General features: G+C 50.2%; 1 protein-coding gene across 1 annotated transcript in view; it reads right to left on the bottom strand.

Moving 5' to 3' along the window:
- Nucleotides 1-6,998, bottom strand: part of BMP7 (bone morphogenetic protein 7) — an 84,557-nt gene extending 77,559 nt beyond the window's left edge. Inside the window, exon 1 of the mRNA XM_069546832.1 lies at nucleotides 6,030-6,998. Coding sequence (XP_069402933.1) covers nucleotides 6,030-6,447 — 418 coding nt within the window. The 5' untranslated portion in view covers nucleotides 6,448-6,998. The remainder of the gene's footprint in view (nucleotides 1-6,029) is intronic.
- Nucleotides 6,999-22,351: the final 15,353 nt, after the last annotated feature.

The raw sequence follows: 22,351 nt of genomic DNA, 5'->3' as shown, positions 1-22,351 counted from the left end.
AGGAAGGAAATTGGAAACACAGTTTATACTTGGCCAGCTCTTTGAAATACTGTACCATGCTACCGACATCAATTAATGAAAAGCAGGGTTGTGCTGAGAGGCTCTGGTTTGCAAATGCATTAACACACGTTAAACATGTTTGTACAGGAACCAGATTATAAGCACCCTGGCTCCAAAACAATAAAGCAATTACCCTAAAACTGGTGCTCTCAGAGTTGTCATTAATTCAATCCACTCCACTCGGATCAGCTAAGGCTTTTCTCGGCTCCCAGCAATGCCTCCCGACACAAATGTTGAAAGGACAGCATCGCACATGCTACTCGGAGTTTCACATAAGTAAGTGTCAAGCTTCATGCACTGCTAATATCCCCCCAAATCATAAACACTCCACTTTGGAGAGGGTGGGTAAAACACAGAGGCAGCCCTGGTATTCATCCACACTGCCATTTCATGTCAGATTTGGGCAACTTTTCCCCACAGAAGGTTAACTGGGAAGTATCTGTTCCACATTAAGAAATATCGAGTCACATTTTTTTGTCAAATAATATTTGTCAAATGCCATTTGCTGCAAAACTCAGAATTCAACTGCAGCTGAACACACAACTAATACCGAACGGTTCACATAATAGCTGTGGTTGTACATGGGATCATTTGCCGCGAAAGCACCCCCCTTTCCTCTATAAACTGTTTCAGGAATTGGAAAGAAAAGCCTCTGAAGCTCTGGAATAAATAAAGTACTGTGCCTTGAGCTGCCCGGTACAAAGGACCCAGCAGGCTGGGAGAACAGACTCAAAACAACCAGGAAGGCAGAGAAAAGATTTTAGATGACGGGGGCAGGGGTGAATCGCGGCATGTCTGGCTTGCAGAGTCAGCCTCGGCTAGTTTCTTGAAAGACTTGCACCTTCACACACTGCGCTTGCGGGTCCAGGCACCTGCAAGCACACCCTGGAGCCAGGCAGCAAACCTCCCTGATGTGGCCGGTGCCTCACCCAGGTGACATCGCCGCTCACCTCCACGCCGATCTGGTATCCTTCACATTGTCGGAGCAATCTGGGTGTGCAAAGCTAAATGCATTCTCCTTTGCACCACAAATTAACAGTTTCTATGTAAATATTGGCATTTCCTCACCCCAGGAAGGCGAGAGGAGGCAAAATGACACCGGCGTATTTGATTGAAACTAATTAAAAGCAGAGGGTCAAGCAATTCAATATATTGATTTTACCAGTGGGACTTAAATCTTCTATAATAAGTGTACACAGCTGCAGTGTTCTCCCACCGCCACGTTTTAAAGGCTAATCCTCACATTCCTTCTGACAATAACATGACAGGTCCCACACATCCCTGCCTGTGCCCTAACCCCGGTGACACTGCCAGAGCGAATTAAAGCAAAGCACTCCAGCATCCCTGGCTACAAACCAGCCATGCCGACAGCCCCCAGCAAGGTCTGAAGAGGTGGTCACCAAAAAATGAACGGGGTCAGCGCCTGGTCCAAAGGGCTCTCCATTCAAAATCTCCAGCTGGTTAAATGGACAGGCAGGCTGGGGAAGGGTGGAGACGGGGAGAGTGTTAGGACACTCTGATTCTCACAATGGGCCAAATATGACCTTACCCAATGGAGGGGGGGATGATATTAAAGCGATACGGGTGATCAATCAGTTTAGATGAGGCTCTCCCTGGAATGAAGCCATCACTCTCTCCAAGTTCAGCAGACATGTGATATTTGCTCACATCGTAGGCACGCTGGTGGTCAAGGGATCGCAGGCCAGCTGTGTTTATCTCGGCAGAGGCTTGACAGGCAGCGACGCGATGGAAGGCCCCGACCCAGAGCTCACAGGAGCTGCATCTCAGAAGCTGTTTCCTCTCTCTGTGCACGCAGAGAACCCCTCTCTGCTTCTCCAGGTCTCCTCTCTCACCCCCTTCAAGGGCCACCCTGCAACCGAGTGACAACTCTGGAATCAACCACTCTGGAATCAAAACCACAAACAGCCATGAGAGCTGGCATCCAGGGCTTGGCCTTAACCTGCTCTGATTCCAGAAGGGAACTACAAAGACGATCCAAAAAGTTCAAATCTGGGTCACATATATCCTTGGGAGGAGGGTGGGGGAGAAGATCTTTGATTTATATAAGCAGGAAAATGAGGTTTAAAAGAAGTGATGTTGAAAGGGTTACTGAAAACACAGCTGTTGGTGCGCTCCTATAGTGAAGGCGCTCTGCAGAAAAGAGAGAAAGAAAGAGAGAAGGAGGGAAGGCTGGGTGACATCTATATTAACCTCTGGCTGCTCACCAGTGAAGGCCGGCGCTTGAGCGCTGGAATGCGGGACAGCCCTTTCCAAATTTTAACACAAGCCAGGTTACAGCTGCGAGTGCCTGCAGCCCGTGCTCCCTCGGCAAGCACTCCCTGAAGGAAATTTTTAAACTGTAACTGAATCTTTTTCTAATACTCTACAGTGGTAGGGCCTGTTCTGAAGGGGCAAAAGGAGAGATCTTAATGCCAAACACTTGTCAACAAAAAGGATCACCAGATGGTATAAAATAAAAGTAAAACGGAACAGCCTTCTCCCTGTGCCTCCTCCCTGTGCCTCGGCTACATTAACAAAAGCCACTTCTAGACCCTGAGCCCAATAAGGACAGGTTTCCAACTTCCTTTTTTTTTTTTTAACCTTAACTTCGAAAATGAAACAAATTTGGTTCCTTCATAACCTGGACCAGAGACAGACGTGTACCGCACACCCCCAGTGCCACGGGTTTCTTTAGAAGATTCCAGAAAGAACTGCTGAATTTCTCCAAAGACAGAGGGTGGGGGGCAGCTATAGCCGGATTCAGTTTGCAGAATTCACATTGCCTGGGGACAATTTAAGAGAGGGTAGCCTGTTTTGAATTCCAAAATTAAGTCTACACAGAGGAGTTGGGGGCTTGTTAATCCAAACCAGTTTACAAATCTCGCCATTGAACTTAAGAGGCCCAGGCTGGGAAGATGCGAGTCTCCGTCTGGCAGTTCAGCTAGCGTTACACGGGCTTTACTGTACAGGCTGGTCTTTGTCACAAGGTGCGGTCTGAGGTCCTCATTCTCAGCACCTGGTTTTGTCATAAATCCTCCTCTAGTTCCCGCTCTAGTTTAGATCCCACTCCAGCCTGGCAAAAAGCTTGAATTCTGAGGAGAATGACTTGCAGGAACAAAAACCAGTCTGGCTGCAGGCAGAGGGAAGAAGAAATGTACCAGGTCTGCAAAAGCCTTCAGAATTCAGGCTGAAGTCCCCCAAGCACTGCAGGACAGCAGGGGTATGCAGTGATGGAGAAGAGGGTGGTGGAAGAAGGAGGGGCTTTGGGGCAAGGATCGGGTGGCAGAGGTCAGTCTGCCTTCAAGGTCTCTGTTGACAATCCCCAATAGACCCCTTGGGTCCCTGCATGATAACAAGAGGTAGCTGCATATGAATAAATGACATTTTCTCACTTTTAGGTAAAGTGTGAGACTAAACACACTTCTTTAGAAAACTTTGTATGTTACAGGTCAATATGAACTGCAATCCAAGGAAAAACCGTGTGTTTTCTCTCAGCCTCCAAGCAAGTCTCCTACATGCCTCCCTCCAACCCCACTGCTACCCCCAGCCCCTCCTGAGCAAAATCTCAGAACCCTCACAGAACAGAAGAGATCGGAGGTTAGTTCCCATACTGCTGCAAAGCAGAAATTAAAGGGCAACCATAGAAACATCTACAGGAAGCGTCTTGCCCAACTGCGGTCCAGGTCTTCACCCAACTAATTACCTTGAGTTTTAGGGGCCGACAAAGAAAGAAAACAAGGTCAGGGCACTCTGTTAAAAGCCACTCTGCCATCTAATTTGGAGTGATGTTCCAGAAAGTAAGACCTGAGAAAGTCAGGACTGTCCCACAAAGCCCAAAGCCAGCCCGACTGATTAAGAGGCTCAGACAAGCCGGTCTTTGTCCTTTCAAGATGAAAGAAATGTGGCTAACGGGTTGAAAGGTGTGTGTACAGCCAGAGAAGGAAAACCACCCAGCTGTGGCCTTCCCAAACAAGTTCCAGCTTGCTCCCCCCTGCCATGGGGGAGCAAACAGCCCTGCCTCAAGTTTCCCAGAGGTGCCCAGCTGGCAACCTGGTCCTTTTCTGGCATATGGGGAGCCCGGGTCTGGCCAGGCTGCTGGTCTGTAAGTCGTAGGGTCCTTTCCAAAGCACTGGGTTTGCAGAGCCCTCCACAGAAGCCAGGGCTTACAAATACCTTTCGAATGACCTCAGCCAGGCTCTGAAGGCCACCACCGGGACCTGCTGCCTTCACCGAGAGTCGCTGGTACCCAACAGAACAGAAAGATACCATAAATCCCCAGCCTGAGAAAGGGCCCTGGTTAACCCCTGGCTTCAGAACTCTGCTTTAACTGATGTATTTATATGTACATATTTGGGGGGTTTCTTTAGTTTCTGGTATAGGTCACAAATACACGTTGAGGGGGGAAAAAATCACACAGACAGAAGTGCAGACAATGAAAAAATCTGACCTTAACTCCCAATCTCTAAGGCCCCAACCCCGTTCTGCCCTGCCGCACACCCCCACCCCGGCCCCCAGTGAAATCTATTTCCAGTCCATGGTGTCTTTCAGTGGGAAAGGATGATACACCGCATGTATGTAACCTCACTGATCTGCACCTTGCTTTTTTCCACCTCATACATCTTGGAGACTGTTCTAAATCAGGACATACGGGGTTGCCTCATTCTAACAAGCTGCCTAGTATAATTTACACTTTCTTTAAGTCATTTTGGCGTCCAAACCTCCCACCCCTTGCTCTCGTTGAAACTCGTTTCGCTATTTGATTTGGGGCTATTATTAAGGACAGACAATGGCGTCCGGGGAACTCCAGGGACCTTATCTGGTGCAAGAAGCGCTAAGGTTGATCCGCGCTTCCCGCCGCCCTCCATCCACGCCCCGGGTGCCCCCGAGAGGGGCTTTAGGACCATTATTTCCCTGTTGACACAGCGCCGGTGGGCGTGAGTTTGCTGTCTTGACTTCGTACGTATTTTCGCAGCAAGTTACACATGTAGAATGAAAGCGGCTCAGGAAACAGCGCTATCGGGGCGTGTTATCTCAGAAACCAAATATTTGATCATCAGCCCTACAGCGCGCAGTCGGGGGTTAGTTTGAGCAAGCCTGGTGAGTGTGCGCGCACAGATGGAAGGGGAGCACCGCGCCCCCGCCGCAGCGCCAGCCTCGAGGTCCCCGGGGTCGTCGGGGCTCTGGTCAGAAGCCGGGTCCCCTAGCCTACCCCGGCGGCGTCTGCTGGGAGATCCCTCGCCACCCATTAGCCGAAAGCCATGGTTTGCGCCCCACACGCGATAAACGCTGAAAACAGATTCTGCCGGTCCGGGACCTATCATTAAATATTTAAAATAGAAAGCTCGCAATGGCCATGTTTCTTCCCCAGCTCCAGCCAGGAGAGCTGAGAGCGAGGGGGGAGCCCAGCGGCCAGGAACGGGGCCCCCGAGGCGCCCGGGGCGCGCTGCACGCTATGGCGGGCGCACCGGGAGGAGACAGGTAGGGCTAGCCAGGGCCGGGATAGGAGGCAACGCCCGCGATGCCAGGGCCGGGCAGAGCAGAGAGGGGCTCAGAAAGGGCGGGAAGGCAGCTTCGCGGAGCAGGGCCCTTTAAATCCAGGTAGCGCGGGCCGAGCCGGCCGGGCACAGCTCACATGACCGAGCCCCGCGCTTTGAACTGAGCCGCGGCCCGCCCGGCGCCTCCTGCCCCAGAGATGCGGCCACCGATTTAACCCAGAGAGGGCTTCAGACCGGTCCTTACTCCCCCCAAACTCCCACAGGTCAGATGAGCCCGGCTCGCCCTACCTGCGGCGCGCGCGGCTAGGGGTCCACTAAGGCAGGGGGGTGGGAGACCCTTGGCCAAGCGCTGCAGTTTTGCTAAAGACCAAGAGTGGAGAGATGGGCGGGCTGGATGTTAAGAAGCGGCTCCCTCCCTGTCCCAAAGCGACTCCTGACCCAGAGGCGCACCCCCTCCCTCCCGCCTCCACTCACCAAGGTTGACGAAGCTCATGACCATGTCGGCGTCGGTGAGGAAGTGGCTATCTTGCAGGCTGGCCAGAGGGGGGCCTTGGGTACTGAAGACGGCCTTGTAGGGATAGGAAAAGCCCTGGCCGTCGGGCCCGCCGCCCTCCTCCACCGCCATGGCATTGTACAGGTCCAGCATGAACATGGGCGCCGAGTTGTGCTTGCCCTGGAGGTGGGGGCGCGGGCGATGGGGCAAGCCCAAGATGGAGAGGATTTCGCGCTGCATCTCTCGGCGCTCCTGACTGCGGAGGCGCCGATGGATGAAGCTCGAGTGCACCTCGTTGTCCAGGCTGAAGTCGGCCAGGGCGGAGCGCAGCAGGAACAGCGGCGCCCAGAGCGCCACGAAGCTGTGCGGCGCCGCGGCGCGCAGCGAGCGCATGTGCATCGCGCCGGCTCTACGCGCGACCCGGGCTCCGGGCACCCGGCTCCGGGGCCCCGCGCCGCCCCAGGTGGCAGAGGGGGGCAGGCGGCCGTCCACGCCGCTCGGTCACTTGCTGCAGTTGGGTCCCGCTGCGCCCGCGCCGGACATGGCCCCTCCCCGACCCGCTGCGCTCTGCCTGGACCCCCGCCCCCGGCTCGGCGCTGGCCCCGGGGCCCCTCGCCCCGCACTCGCCCGGGCGCACCACGGGGCTGGAAAGCCGGCTCTAGCGAGCGAGAGAGCGAGCAAGGAGGCGGGCGCGGGTGGGAGGAGCAGCCAGCAAACCCAGGAGCCGGGAGAGCGAGTGCCGGGGAGGCGGCGAGGCGGCTGGCGTGCGGGCGCTTCTTCCTCTGGCTCCTCTCCCGCTCTTGCTCTCGAGCGGCAGGGACCCACCCTCTTCCGAACTCCGGCCCTCAGAGCAGGGGCCTCAGGTCGCTCACCCAGCCCCGCGCGCCCTTGATCGCACGAGAGGCCGCCTCAGGAGCCTTAGAGTGGTACGCGCTGGGGCCTGGGAGGAGGAGGAGGAGGGGGAGGAGGACGGCCTTCCAAGGGCCCCTCCCGCGCCCGCGGCCTCCCACCTGCCCTCGGCCCCGCCCTCCCCCCAGCGGCGCCCAATGGGTTCATTCATTCCTTCTAGTGCGCTCTACAAATATTTACTGAGCGCGCGCTGGGTGCCCAGCGCCCGGCTGGACGCCGCGGGGATGCGGAGAGGGGAATCCGAGCCGCCCCTGCCTTCTCCGGACTCGCCGTCCGGACAGGGTAGGAGGCTGAACGGGACCCGTGGGATTCGCGCTGCGGTGAAACACGCTGGAGAAGATCGGAGGAAGCTCGGGGATAAGGAAGGCTTCCTGGAGGAGGTGGCACTCGAGCACTTCACCCCTCTTACCCCTTGCCCCTTGCATTTACTCCAGACACGCTGATCCCTCCCTGAACTTGTTGCCAGTTTGCCTTTGTACTTGCCAGTCTTTCTGCCTGAACCCTCTTCCTTACTTGTCTCTGACCCCACCCCAGCCATCTGGCCAGCCCTCCACCTCCAGGTGCCACTCAGGTGCCACTTCCTCCCAGACCAGCACAGATAAGGTTCTTTTCCCTCCTCCCCACACACCTGTTTTCTTTAACTCCTCCTCCCTCCCCTGTCTGGAATGACTGTTTTAAGTTATTTGTCCTGTTTTTATTGTCCTGTCTCCCCACTAGCCAGGGAGCTCCCTGGGGGCCCAGGCCCGTGCTCTCTCAGATGCCCTTGAATCCATGGCCTGGAAGCCACTGTTACTACACAATCATGATTGTTGAGTGATTGAAATTTTGTGGGCTAGAGAATTCCTCCCCACCTCTGAGACTAGATAGCTGGCCCGCTGGCCTTGCATGCAGTTCGCCTCTGTGCCATAGACCTTGTCACATGCTCCTGGCCTTCTTTCTTCTCTCCCCTCATTCATTCATTCCACAGATTGACACTGAGTTGCCCACTTGGGGCCCAGCTCACACTGAGCATGGCACACTGGCACCCCACACAACTCAGAACTGTGGTGGGACCTTGAGTGAACTGCTGCTCTTTGGAGCCTCAGTTTCTTCACCTGTAAAACCAGGAGCAAAATCATACTTGACCCAGAACGGCAGCACCATGGGTCAAATTCAATCTTATCTCCTTCCTTTCCTGCCACAAGGAGTATGTCAGTCGATGAGTCGTGTTGGAATCTTTGTGACCCCATGGACTGTAACCCACCAGGCTTCTCTGTCCATGGGATTCTCCAGGCAAGAATACTGGAGTGGGTAGCCATTCCCTTCTCCAGGGGATCTTCCCAACCCAGGGATCGAACCTGGGTCTCCCTCATTGCAGTCAGATTCTTTACCATCTGAGTGACCAGGGCAAACCCACGAATCAGTGGTTCCTAGGTGATGGGCTAGGTGAAGGATGACCACAGGGAGTCTGGGATGAAAGGTAAAAGGCTGAGTTTGGGGACAATGTTTTCCTTTGAGGGGAGGCGTCTGGCTAAGTCTCACTTCGGAGAGGCAGAAAGCTCCATGGCTGATCAAAAGGAACCTGATCTTCTGAGTTTTCTGAAGAAGAGGTGGTTCTGCCATGCAGCCCCCTTTGAGGGCTTTTGGACAAGATGGCAGTGTGAGGGGCCGCATGGGTGGAGGTAGGCAAGCCAGAATCCTGGTAAGTAGAAGAGAAACACAAGGCTGCAGGTCCTAGCCATTCAAGGGGCATCCTGGCCTTGTTACGCAGGCCACAGGCTGTGAGATGGAATAGGTCCCGGGCCCCCTGGCCCAGGGCTGTGCCTCTGCCCTGTCAGTAAGGTGCTGTGAAAACCCCTCCACCTGCATTTGTCCATCGACTTGTTTTTTCAACAAAGGTTTGTTGAGTACTTCCTGGGGGTCAGGCAGGGTGGGCTTCGTGGGCATGTGACCTGGTAGGAAGAGTCTCACACTTGGCTTAAAGCTCTCCCGTTGCCATATTGCAGCTCTTCATGATACCTGAACAAAGAGGCCCTGATTTCACTTCACGCTGGGCCTTGTAAGTTATGAGGCCCATCCCAGTGCCAGCACAGTGCTGGGCTGGAGGGGACAGCAGAGAGCGAGCTCACACAGTAGCCTCCACCACTTTCCAGGCCAGGGGAGACAAAGCAGGAACCTTACATGTGGCTTGGGGGTGGGAGAGGAAGCAGTGCTGGGCCATGGATTCTCTCAGGCAGGGCACAGCATGCTCCCACAGGGCATGTGGGAGGGTCTGGGGGAGTGCCCTAGATGGGCACAGTGGAGGGTGAGAAACAACACAGGGACCAGCTGATACAGCTGGAGCAGCACTGGCTGGTCCAGTGTCCACCTGGAGCATGTGTGGCCCAGCTCACAGTGGCCTGTGATAGAGTGAACAAGTAGGGAGAGGTGGAGGGAGGTGGGAAGGGGATCTCCCGAGGGAGATGCCTTTGACCTGAGTCCTGGAAAGATGAGAAAGAGAGGGCTTTCCCAGGGAGAAGGAGCAGGAAGCGCAGCACAGGCCCTACAGAGAGGGGAGAGGCCAGCAGGCTCTGTCTTCCCAGGGCTGCCTGTCCCCCCTGCTTAACTTGGAGCTGGCCTTCCAGGGACAAAGACACTGCAGCAGCTGTGCCACCTCCAATGCCAGCTGAGATAGAGGAGGTTGTTTTCTTCTAAAAGCTGAAATACTACTCCTTTGCAGCAGCTCTCTCTGCTTTTAAATCTGCTGACAAATCTTTTAGGGGTGGGGGATTTTAACAAGCAAGTGAGGCAAGGGGTGGGGACCCCAGGTCTTGGTGCCAAGAGTTTAAATCTGAAAACAACTGTTTGGTCAGCATCTACTCTGTCCACCAGGGAAAGGCCCTACGGCCCTGAAGCAAGGCAAATAGATGGGGGAAAAGTGGAAGCAGTGACAGATTTTACTTTCTTGAACTCCAAAATCTCTGCAGACAGTGACTGCAGCCATTAAATTAAAAGATGCTTGCCCCTTGAAAGCTGTGACAAACCTAGACAGCATATTAAAAAGCAGATACATCACTGGGTCGACAAAAGTCCATCTAGTCAAAGCTGTGGTTTTTCCAGTAGTCATGTACGGATGTGAGAGTTTGACCATAAAAAAGGCTGAGCACTGAAGAATTGGTGCTTTTGAACTGTGGTGCTGGAGAAGACTCTTGAGAGTCTTTTGGACCGCAAGGAGATCCAACAAGTCAATCCTAAAGGAAATCAGTCCTGAATATTCATTGGAAGGACAGATGCTGAAGCCAAAGCTCTGATTCTTTGGCCACCTGATGCGAAGGGCCAACTTATTGGAAAAGACCCTGCTGCTGGGAAAGACTGAAGGCAGGAGGAGAAGAGGGAGGCAGAGATGGTTAGATAGCGTCACCCATTCAATGGACATCAATCTGAGCAAACTCCAGGAGACAGTGAAGGACAGGGAATCCTGGTGTGCAGCAGTCCATGGGGTCACAGAGTTAGATATGACTTAGCTTCTGAACAACAACAGCGACAATTCCACTGAGCCTGGCACACAGCAAGTGCCCAGTAAGTATCTGTTGAATGAATAGCAGTAGGCATCACCATTACCTAAAGGGTAATGGTGGACCTCGGAGAAAGCAATGGCACCCCACTCCAGTACTCTTGCCTGGAAAATCCCATGGATTGAGGAGCCTGGTAGGCTGTAGTCCATGGGGTCGCTGAAAGTCGGACACCACTGAGCGACTTCACTTTCACTTTTCACTTTCATGCATTGGAGAAGGAAATGGCAACCCACTCCCGTGTTCTTGCCTGGAGAATCCCAGGGACGGGGGAGCCTGGTGGGCTACCGTCTATGGGGTCACACAGAGTCGGACACAACTGAAGCGACTTAGCAGCAGCAATGGTGAACCTAGGGCTGAGTGTGCAGGCCCCAGGCTATGACATCTCACACAGTCCTCACCCCGCCCTTGCTCTGGATGCCATCTTTTCTCATCCAAGACAGAGACAATGTGCTTTTCGTTCCTGAGACCCAGAAAAGACCAGATTTCCTCTGAATTCCCCCCACCTCCTATTTAGCTATTTCCAGTGATCCATGCTGGGAGTAGTGGGAGGTGGCTCTTTATCTTTCCTGCTTCCTCCCTTAAAGGAGTCCTTAAAACTGCTCCAGGCCCCCAGTGAATGCCTGCTGGATTGCTCAATGAATGAATGAATGAATGAATGCACACCACGCAAACGAGAATATCTGACTAGGAGTACATGAGATGCCAGTTTGAAAGCCGAGGCCACCAGCAAAGGCCACCAGGATTGTTTGGAGAAAGTCTTGGGTAGGGGAGCTGGAAGTCTGGTTTCACAACTCCACCCTGCCACTTGCAGCCCCATACCAGGGATTTGCCATCTCTGTGCCTTAGTCCCCCCATCTGTATAAGGGGGGAGGTCTAAGACCGCCTGTCTTCTAGGGTTACTGGGAGGATTCAGAAGTTAATTCAATTCATGTAGCTGACTTCACAAGGTGGCTGGGGCACAGAGAAAGCATTTGATAGATGTTAGTTACCATCTGGATGAAAAGGAAACTATGTTAACAGGAAAGCCTCCTAAGCTTAAAAATAACAACACAACTTTTCAGGAGGGTCTGCTTTTTGGCCAAGCACTGAAAGCAAATGTATCCTGACTAGGAGCAGATCCAGAGCAGGGGTGAGGACACGCCGAGAGGATGAGCCGAGAGAACAGGGCAGAAGGGGAGAGCGGAGCAGAGATGAAAGGATAATTCGTGCATTCCGATCCTCTCATTGTCCCCCAGCCGCTTCTCCCATGCCATCCAGGGCCCAGGAACTTCCCTGGGGCCTATCTCATTTCCCCAGCAGACAGCCCCCAACCACCCACCCCCAGTTGAGGTTCCCCCAAGCCGGGGCACCCAGCTCGGGGCTCCTGGGCCCGTAACCCGATCTCCCCAGTCTGCTCCACATGGGATGAAAGATGGCCTGGAAATCTAAGGGGTGTTATTGTGTCTGGCCAGCCCTGGCTGAGTGTCCACACACTCGCTCACTGGCCCCCGGCTCTGGGTAAGGAGTTTTCATTTCATACATCATCAGTCACATCTTGCAGAAGCGATTTTGACCAAGTCAGCATATGTCTCGAAAGCAATAAAAAGAAGAAAAGAATCCCGCTGACACACACATTCAGTGGGAGGTCGGGACCTCATCTTCAAGGGCAGGACTCTGCTACCATCTGCCCTGGAGGAAGCACAGCAGGCCTGGGGGCTCCCTGGGGCCCCAGAACAGCCAAGGGAACCTGGGGCCGCCCCCTCTGTCCACCCACCTGGCCAAGGCCTGGTGACCTAGGCCTCAGAGCCCAGTAGGGAATAGGGGGGCCAAAGCCTCCTCATGCATGGGCTTTAAAAATCCTTGTGTGCAAAGAGATCTACATTAGAGAGGAAATGATTTTAGCACACCTGTAATTCGATGTTGCTTTCCATGCACAGCTCTCATTGTGCTGGAGATGGAGACACATGCCTGCTCACGCTGGGACTTTCTCTGCACAATTTTTTAAACAGAGAAGTAAGATACTAAACAGTTTCTATCAGTGTTAAATACATGTGGCAGTAGCCACCGCTCCAAATGAAAAACATGAACATCAGAAAGACACACACACACACACACACACACACACACACACCCCAGAAAAAGCTGATGCCCAAGGTGAGATTTCCATGATCTCCCAAACAACTAATGGCAAGATGCGGTTTTATCACTAGCTTGGCTGTGATTTCTTCCTTGATTGGGAGGCGATCTGAATGGGTTTTGAGAACTAACTAGTCTCAGTTCAGCTTTAGAGGAAGCCCTTTCTCCCTCCTAGACATGACTAAGAGCTCTGACTAGTCCAGAGCCTTCTATTCCACTGGGCACCTGCTAAGCCCTGCACTGCCTTAGCCCATGTCACCCTCTGACACAGAGGGCTTCTATTCTACTTCTCAGACCACAGGAAGGAGACTGGGACTCTGAGAGCACCTTGCCCAAAGTCACTCAGCTCACTCAAAATCACATCCATCTACGCAGCCCAGGCTCCTCACCTTCTAGTGGTTTAATGGTCTGGGAGGAGACCTTTTCTCCTCTGCTTGATTCTAAAGCGACACTTCTCCATTGCCACTGCGCACACATCCCTGGGGAGCTGTCAAAATGCAGATTCCCACACAGCTGGTCTCACTGGGACCTGAGATTCTGCACTTTCACCCAGTACCCAGAGGGGTGTGATGCTGCTGGTTCAAGGACCCCGAATGTCTAAAGTTACAACTAGCTTTCCCCTTAATTCCACTAAAGGGGACCATGAACATAGACATGATGACAGCTAGTAAGGAACCCCAGGCCCAGATACAACAGGGGAGGGGTGGGAACCTGAGTGAACTGTGGGTGATACCTTCTGGGAATTTGATTCCAATGTTACCAGGTAGTTCTAATTTTCAAGAGAAGCTGGGAATTTAGGTTTGCATGTGACCACTCTCGATGAGCATCTGTTGGCAAAGACTTCCATTTGTTTTTGAATTGTGAGACTAAAGAAAACCCCCTCTACCAGTCAGATTCGGAAGGCTGCCTGCCTCTGGCCTTATAAAAGGCTCTGCTTGTTTGGGAGGACTAAAGCAGCCTTCCCCTAACCCCAAGCCAAAGGAGCACCATGGCTAGGACATTTCTAAGCAGATTCCTTTAATCCACTGTTCCGGGAACAGAGGCAGAAAAGATAGGACCTGCCACTTCCTCACCTCCAGGCAGAGTTCAACTCCCTCTCCAATGCTTTTCTGATAAATTCACCCTCCCCTCACCCCGGGTCAGAAATCACCTAGAAACTTCAAAACCCAGAATTCTTTCTTTAGGAGCAAGAATATTGGTCTTCTAAGCATCACCCTCCTTCCAGCTCTATCTGAACCCTTTCTTAGGTTTGGGAATTTCCCATCTTGGGAAGCAGACCCTGCCCTCCATTCCCCCCACCCCCACATAGGAGCAGAACATCCCGAGATGCACTGTCCCAGCCTGCTTTGCAGCCAAAGCATTGGCATGTGACCAAGTCTCAGCCAATCAGAGGCATCCACCCCAGAAGCTATTATTCTGCAGAGCAATTTGGGGCCATGTTCCCAGCTGCAGAGCCCCCAAGCCCTCAAGGTTCTCCGGCCTTCCTGGGAGTTCTGCAAGCCTCCTGAGATCCTCTGATGAACACTATTTCTGCACCAGGTAGCCCCAGATGGTTTCTGTTGCCCACAGCTGTGAACCCTGCAGGATACAGCATCAGGGAGCGAAAAGGGGTCATGGCTATCACATGATCTAAAGTTTATAGACCTCTTTTTTTTTAGCAGCTGAAAATTTTGGTCATGAAGCTTTCCACAGATGGCCAACACAGAAAATAGAAGCATAGCTTCTCTGATTCAGTACAGCAAGAAAGCGGGTAGGGTTGTTACACTTAGCAAATAAAAATATAGGATGCCCAGTTAAATTTGAATTCCAGGTAAACAAAGAATAATTTTTAGTATGTTGTTGTCGTGTCCGATTCTTTGCGACACCACGGACTGCGGCACTCTAGGCTCCCCTGTCCTTCACTATCTCCTGGAGTTTGCTCAAACTCATGTCCATTGAGTCAGGGATGCCATTCAACCATCTCATCCTCTGTTTCCCCCTTCTCCTCCTGCCCTAAATCTTTCCCAGCATCAGGGTCTTTTCCAATGAGTCAACTCTTAGAATCAGGCAGCCAAAGTATTAGAACTTCAGTTTCAGCATCAATCCTTCAATATCCAAAGAACGTTCAGAGTTGATTTCCTTTCGGATTGACTGATCTGATCTCCTTGCAGCCCAAGGGACTCTCAAGAGCCTTCTCCAGCATCAAAAGTGAAAGCATCAGCTTTTAGTATAAGTATGTCCTATGTGTTATTTGGGACATATTTATGCTGAAATTTCTTTGTTTATTGAAAAACATGTTTGATGATTTACAAACAACCCAGAGGCAAACTGTAGAGCCCGATGTTGTACAGTGAGTCAGGGCAGAGCTTGGATTCCAATGCAGGCTCCTGGCTCCCAGAGTCCCAGGAGATCTTCACTGCTCTGCACCATGCTTCTCTCCACCTCTCCTTCTTCTTCCTTCTCTTCCCTTCCTCCCTGTGTTTCTGACCATTTTTTTTTTAAGAAAAATTATTCTTTCCTCTACTTTGGGTTTTATCTTTATTGTCTCCTCCTCTGTCTTGCAGGCATACCCTCAACTCTAAGTAGGTTAGCCCTGACTCATGTGAAAAGATAAGTTGGAAAGATGAACAGATCTGGGTTCGTCTTTTGCATGATGTGAAGACTAATGAGAGTTAACATTAATGACACTGCTGCCTGGTGTTGAGCGCATTGAGCGCATTATAGATTATCTTTTTTTTGGGGGGGGGAGCTGTGTCATGCAGCATGTGGGATCTTAGTTCCCCGAATGGTGGGATTGAACCTGTATCCCCTGCAGTGAGTGCCAGGTCTTAACCACTGGATCACCAGGGAAGGTCTATTACAGATTATCTTGAATCTTCTAATAACCCTGAAATCAGATGCTGTGTCTCCCATGTCACAGATGAAGACATGGAGACACAGACATCAAAAAACTTCTTCAAGACCAGTTGGCTAATGAAGGCCAAAGCTAGTATTCAAATCCTGGGCAACTGGACTCTGACTCCCTTATTCCCTCCTGCCACACCTCTGCATTAAATCCAGCTCACAACTTTTATTTCCATAGCTTACACGATGACTGGCTGGTGAGTAAGGCTGCCAGATTTAGCAAATAAAAATATAGGTCACCAGTTAGTTTCAGATATACATGATTAATTTTAAAATATTATGGCTCAAATGGTGTGGGACATATCCTAAAACTTAGTCATTGTGTATCTGAAATTCAAATTCAGTTTAACTGAGCATCCCGTATTTTATATTTGGCAGTTCTACACTAAGGGGCTCTTCTGAGTAAAGCAAGAAGCATCAGTTGTGTCCTACCTCAGGACCTTTGCACTTGTTGCACCATCTGCCTGGAAGGCTCATCTGCCAATATGCCCATGGCTCCCTCCTTCACCTCCTTTAATCCTCTGCTCAAATGTAATTTAACCATTGAAGCCTTCCTCACCCACCCTACCAGAAATCACAGTGTCTCCACACTCCTGTCTTCCTACCTTCCTCTCCATGTTTTTTTCTCTACAATACTTGCATACATTTATACTCAATCGTGTCCGACTCTTTGTGACCCCATGGATTGTAACCCACCAGGCTCCTCTGTCCATGGGATTTCCCAGGCAAGAATACTGGAGTGGGTTGCCATTTCCTTCTCCAGGGGATCTTCCTGACACAGGGATTGAACCCACACCTTTTGCATCTCTTGCATTGGCAGGTGGAATCTTTACAGTTGTGCCACCTGGGAAGCCCTCTACGATACTCACTACCCCCTGAAATATTATACAGTTACATGTTTAATGTTTCCCACCCTGCACAGATTTGGGGCTGATTTGTTCACTAGAACCCACAAGAGTGTCTCATGTACAGCTGATGCTCACACATACTTGTTGAGTAAATGAATTCATTCCCTGAGCGCAAGCCTTGGTTTCTGTCTGGACACTGCCTGACTCAGAATCAGGAGCTGGCACCCTGTCCCCAAGGCAACATCCCTAATGTCACCTTTTAGTCTGGCATCGTGGATGACCAAACAACCTCCACGATGTCTGCAGATTAGAAAAGCCATGTATTCAAGTACTCAAGGGTGGTTTCCCCGTTTCATCCAAGGGCTTATGCCCCAGACAACTGAGTCTCGGGAATACAAACCCTAAAAGTCAATTTTCTTAATTAAAAACATTTTTTTTAACTTTTTTTTTAACCCAGTATTCAGAGTGTGTGCAAGCTGCCTGCCCCCAGGAACACTGTAGACGACAATGTAAAGCACTTCCGTGTCAGATTGAAGGAAAACACTTACATACATTCTTATCAACAATAAGCTAAATAGTCTGGGTTTCCAGGCACATTACCTGCATGACCACATCTAATCATCAAAGCTCTTCTGAAATCAGTATTTTGAAACCAGCCCTTTTTACACATGAGGAAACTGAGGTTCGGAGAAAGTAAGCAATTTTCCCAGAAAGCAATGAAATCAAATATGAACTCAGAGAGCCTGATATCAGGCTCTGAGCCCATGTTTTTATCTGTAAAACAAATGTAATAACAAATGTAATAACAGTTCCTCTTGGGTGGGATGTTGTGTGAAGTATCTGCATGGGCCTCAGTGCCCACCACAAGCAACTCTGCCCCTTTTCCAATCAGAGATGATTATGCTAGAGGTGGCCACCTAAGGGCCACCATTCCAGACTGGCAAGAGTGATCAGTGGCATGGCTTAGAGCAAGACTTCACTTTCTTTTTTTGTTTTAAGACTTCACTTTCACTTTTCACTTTCATGCATTGGAGAAGGAAATGGCAACCCACTCCAGTGTTCTTGCCTGGAGAATCCCAGGGACAGGGGAGCCTGGTGGGCTGCCGTCTATGGAGTCACACAGAGTCGGACACGACTGAAGTGACTTAGCAGTAGCAGCAGAGCAAGACTTATCAGACCAGAGCAAGGTTTATCAGATTCACTCTCTTTCGTATTCAAAGTAGAAAATTCCTGAAAAATGAGGCTTATCATGAGAAAACGGTAGTGAGTCCAGGCTAGGAGATAGAAAGTGAAGGGAGCATAGCTATGATGGGCTGTGGGCAAGCTGGCATCACAAAGCTCAAGGCCACAGTGTCAAGAGGCACAGGTTGTACGCTGCATTCCCCTGGATCCCCAACCCCATCCTTGTCTGAGAGTGCTGACCTCCAGTCTTATGCAGTGCACACCATGAGTGACTGTCTCTGGCAGCCTGGGGTTTTTTTAATTCATGATTTGTTCACATTTATATACTGGGCAGTCTCTATACAAGCCCTGCAGTAGCAGCAGTGGAAAAACATTCAAAATTTCTTATATTCTAGTTGGAGGAGACAGACAAGAAATAAGAGTGAGCGACAAGTTCCAAAGAGGAAAATAGAATCAAGAGAGAGCTCAGAGCAACAGGAGGGGGAGGCCTCTCTGGAAAGGAGATGTCTGAGAACAAACCAGGCATGTGACCAAGTGCTCTTGGTGGAGGAAACAGCAAGTGCAAAAGCTCCAAAGTAAGTCTCGAGAGCATCCTGGCTGCTTGACTCCAGAAATCATTTCTAACTCCACATTTTCCTGGGGTGTGATGGTTCCCTGTGCCCAGATCCCCAGACACTAGTGTCTTTAAGATCCCCATGTATTCCTTGGGTTGGATTAAGCGGGTACCTAGTTCTTAGAGCTGAAAGAACTCAGCCTGAATCAGCCTGGGTCCCTGTCCCCAAGCAGAGTTCAGACACTGTGTTGCTGGGTACTCATCCACCTCTCCTGCTCTGTAGCTTACCATCCTCATCTGCCAGACTCATCCCCAGCTGCCTGTACAGCTCGTGTTCCCGGTGCACTATCTGCAGCTGAAAAACGAGGAAGCATGATGTTCCCAGACATCAAAGAGGTTACAAAGATTGCAGTCACCCCAGAGCCAGACCTTTTCCTGCAGCTGCTGTTTAGATACTGAATCTGGCATTTTTTCTCCAGGGCTCTAATGAAGGGTAGAAGCTACCAATGTCCCCAGCCGTCACTCCCTCCCCCTCCATAATCTGGGGCTCTCATGTCCCTCCACATCTCTGGCACTGTAGCCCTGCTTTTGGTTTTATGAGGTAATATTCTTTGATTCCCAAATGCCTTGTGGGAATTTGCTGGGGCTGGGAGGTGGGAACCTGAGAAACAAAAGGATGATTTACAGTCATTCAAAAGCATCATTCTAACCAGAAAATTTAATTTACAGACTTTCGGTTCTTTCATTTCCATTTGTGAAAAAGGAAAAAGAAAATCAACTGAGGCACACTGAGTCCCTCTTGCTTAGAGGTTAGTTCAAGGCATCTGCATCTTCAGAAAGCCTTCTTGGCATTAAGCAATAAACAGGCCAAGCAGATAAAACCACCCTGTGTTTAAAAAGCTGGTCTGTCTCCGAGGCAGAATTTTTATAGATAAAACAACGGAATGTGACTTGGAGAAGTCATCTTGTAAAAATGGTCCCACGTCGACACAGAGCTCCTCACTCAGGAAGTGAACCCTATAAGAGACAGGAAGGTTTGGGGGAATTTAGATAATTCTCGACTTTTGGCTTCAAAAGACTACCTTAAAGCCCCGTGTCGCCTAGATGCATTTTTATGTTGCAAAATTTCTTCCACACCTCTGCTGTCTCATCACTTGAAATGCCCCCTCTCTCTCTCAGATCATCAAAACGACCCGATGGGTCCTGCAGAAAAAGGAATGTCTGTAAGGAAGGTTTAAGAAATGATGAATTCAGAAAGCATCGCAGCCTTCTTCACTGCTGGCTCCTCAGTCTTTAATTAGAATACACGGTTTCCCTGAGCTGCGACAGCAAGTCAGGGGGCTGTCGGGAGCCAGTGCTACGAGTGCAAATCCAAGTGGTGCCGCTAAAAGGGAGCTCCGTCCAGGCAGTGTTGGGCCAGGGGCTCACGGTGCTTTCTTCTCTGTGCCTTTGTTTCTCTCTCTCTCTCCTGCTTCAGCATCTGTCTAAACGTTCATTATTTCCTACCACAGACAGGCTTCATTTGCATGGCAGGAGATCTCAGCCACGGATGCCTCCAGTGCTGACTGATGATCCTGGGTAGGGTTGGGGTGGGAGTGGCATCCCACTCCCAGGAGAGGATGTCCAGGTCTTGGTCACCTTGTGGACCAGGAAATGGTCACCTGACTGCCCCTGGGTCAGAGTAGGGGTCACGATAGGAGACCGTATGCCTACTAGACTTCAAAAGGTACTGCATAGGGACTTCTCTGGCGGTCCAGTGGTTAAGACTCTGTGCTTCCACTACAAGGGGCACAGGTTCCATCTCTGGTCAGGGAACTAAGATCCCACATACCCACAAGTGGCCAAAATAGAAGAAGAAGAAGGGTTAGGGTTTGGACTAGAAGGTGATGTAAGTTGGGATGTGTTTCGCTGCAGGGAAATTCTGGCTGGTGTCTTAAATAATATGATCTTAAACATCATACTATTCAAATACTCAAATACTATCAGCTATTTCAAATCCTAAAAGATGATGCTATGAAAGTGCTGCACTCAAATATGTCAGCAAATTCCAATATGCTGGAAAACTCAACAGTGGCCATGGGACTGGAAAAGGTCAGTTTTCATTCCACTCCCAAAGAAAGGCACCGCCAAAGAATACTCAGACTACTGCACAATTGCACTCATTTCACATGCTAGTAAAGTAATGCTCAAAATTCTCCAAGCCGGGCTTCAACGATACATGAACTGTGAAATTCCAGATTCTCAAGCTGGATTTAGAAAAGGCAGAGGAACCAGAGATCAAATTGCCAACATCCGCTGGATCATAGAAAAAGAAAGAGTTCCAAAAAAACATCGATTTATGTTCTATTGACTATGCCAAAGCTTTTAACTGTGTGGGTCACCACAAACTGGAAAATTCCTGAAGAGATGGGAATACCAGACCACCTGACCTGCCTCTTGAGAAATCTGTATGCAGATCAGAAAGCAACAGACACAACTGGACATGGAACAGACTGGTTCCAAATAGGGGAGGAAGTATGTCAAGGCTATATATTGTCATCCTGCTTATTTAACTTATATGCAGAGTACATCATGAGAAACCCTGGGCTGGATGAAGCACAAGCTGGAATCAAGATTGGCAGGAGAAATATCAATAACCTCAGATATGCAGATGACACCACCCTTATGGCAGAAAGCAAAGAGGAACTAAAGAGCCTCTTGATGAAAGTGAAAGAGGAGAGTGAAAAAGTTGGCTTAAAACTCAACATTCAGAAAACTAAGATCATGGCATCCAGTCCCATCACTTCATGGCAAATAGATGCAGAAACAGTGGAAACAGTGACAGACTTTATTTTGGGGGTCTCCAAAATCACTGCAGATGGTGACTGCAGCCATGAAATTAAAAGACGCTTACTCCTTGGAAGGAAAGTTATGACCAACCTAGACAGCATATTAAAAAGGAGAGATATTACTTTGCCAACAAAGGTCCATCTAGTCAAGGCTATGGTTTTTCCAGTGGTCATGTATGGATGTGAGAGTTAGACTATAAAGAAAGCTGAGCCCCAGAGAATTGATGCTTTTGAACTGTGGTGTTGGAGAAGACTCTTGAGAGTCCCTTGGACTGCAAGGAGATCCAAGCAGTGCATCCTAAAGGAAATCAGTCCTGAATATTCATTGGAAAGACTGATGCTGAAGCCAAAACTCCAATACTTTGGCCACCTGATGTGAAGAACTGACTCATTGGAAAAGACCCTGATGCTGGGAAAGATTGAAGGCAGGAGAAGGGGATGACAGAAGATGAGATGGTTGGATGGTATCACCGACTCAATGGACATGAGTCTGAGTAAACTCCAGGAGTTGGTGATGGACAGGGAGGCCTGGCATGCTGCAGTCCATGGGGTTGCAAAGATTCAGACACGATTGAGTGAATGAACTGAATTGAAACATCATACTATTGTATGTGTATGTCTGCATGCTCAGTCGTGTCTGGCTCTTCGCAGTCCCTTGAACTGTAGCTCACCAGGCTTCTCTGTCCATGGGATTTCACAGGCAAGAATACCAGAGTGGGTTGCCATTCTTTTCTCCAGGGAATCTTCCTGGACCAGGGATCAAACCCCCATCTCTTGCATTGGCAGAAGGATTCCTTACCACTGAGCCACCTGTGAAGATCATACTATTACATGATCTCAAATATCAACAGGTAAAAAGGTAAATTGTTTTAGAATTGGCTCAGAAATTCAACAGAGTCACGAAAGACTCAGGCTGTCTCCATTTTCCTTCTCTGCCTTCCTGATTAGGTTGGCTTTTCTTTCTCTGCTTTGTTAACTTAAGGTCACAAAGGGCTCCCACAGCTCCAAGCACCATGCCGTCGCACAACCTGCTCCAAAGATAGGAGGGAGTGGGCATGGAAACCACTCTTCTGCCTCTCTGTCTTTTTACTGGGGATGAACATTTTCCCAGAAGTCCCAAGTGAACTTCCCTTTTATTCCATTGGTCAGAGCAGATCACATTGCCATGCCTCGATGCAAGGGAGGCTGGGAAACTAAGTACCATGTTTATCTCCTCTGTTGTTGTAAGAAGCAGACAGAGAAGGCCTGCCAGATGGATAAACGACAGTGATGCCATGGGAGTGTATTAGTCAGGGTTCTCCAAAGAAAGAGCACCAATATTTATTGAGATTTATTATAGGAATTGGCTCATGAGATGAGGTGGTACAGTGGTAAAGAATTCATCTGCCAATGCAGGAGTCACAGGAGGTGAGGGTTTGATATCTGTATTGGGAAGATCCCCTGGAGAAGGAA

This window comes from Ovis canadensis, chromosome 13 (assembly GCF_042477335.2).
Source record: "Ovis canadensis isolate MfBH-ARS-UI-01 breed Bighorn chromosome 13, ARS-UI_OviCan_v2, whole genome shotgun sequence".
In the NCBI taxonomy this organism is placed as follows: Eukaryota; Metazoa; Chordata; class Mammalia; order Artiodactyla; family Bovidae; genus Ovis; species Ovis canadensis.
The sequence above is the reverse complement of the archived record's forward strand: the minus strand, read 5'-3'. Positions and strand labels throughout refer to the sequence as shown.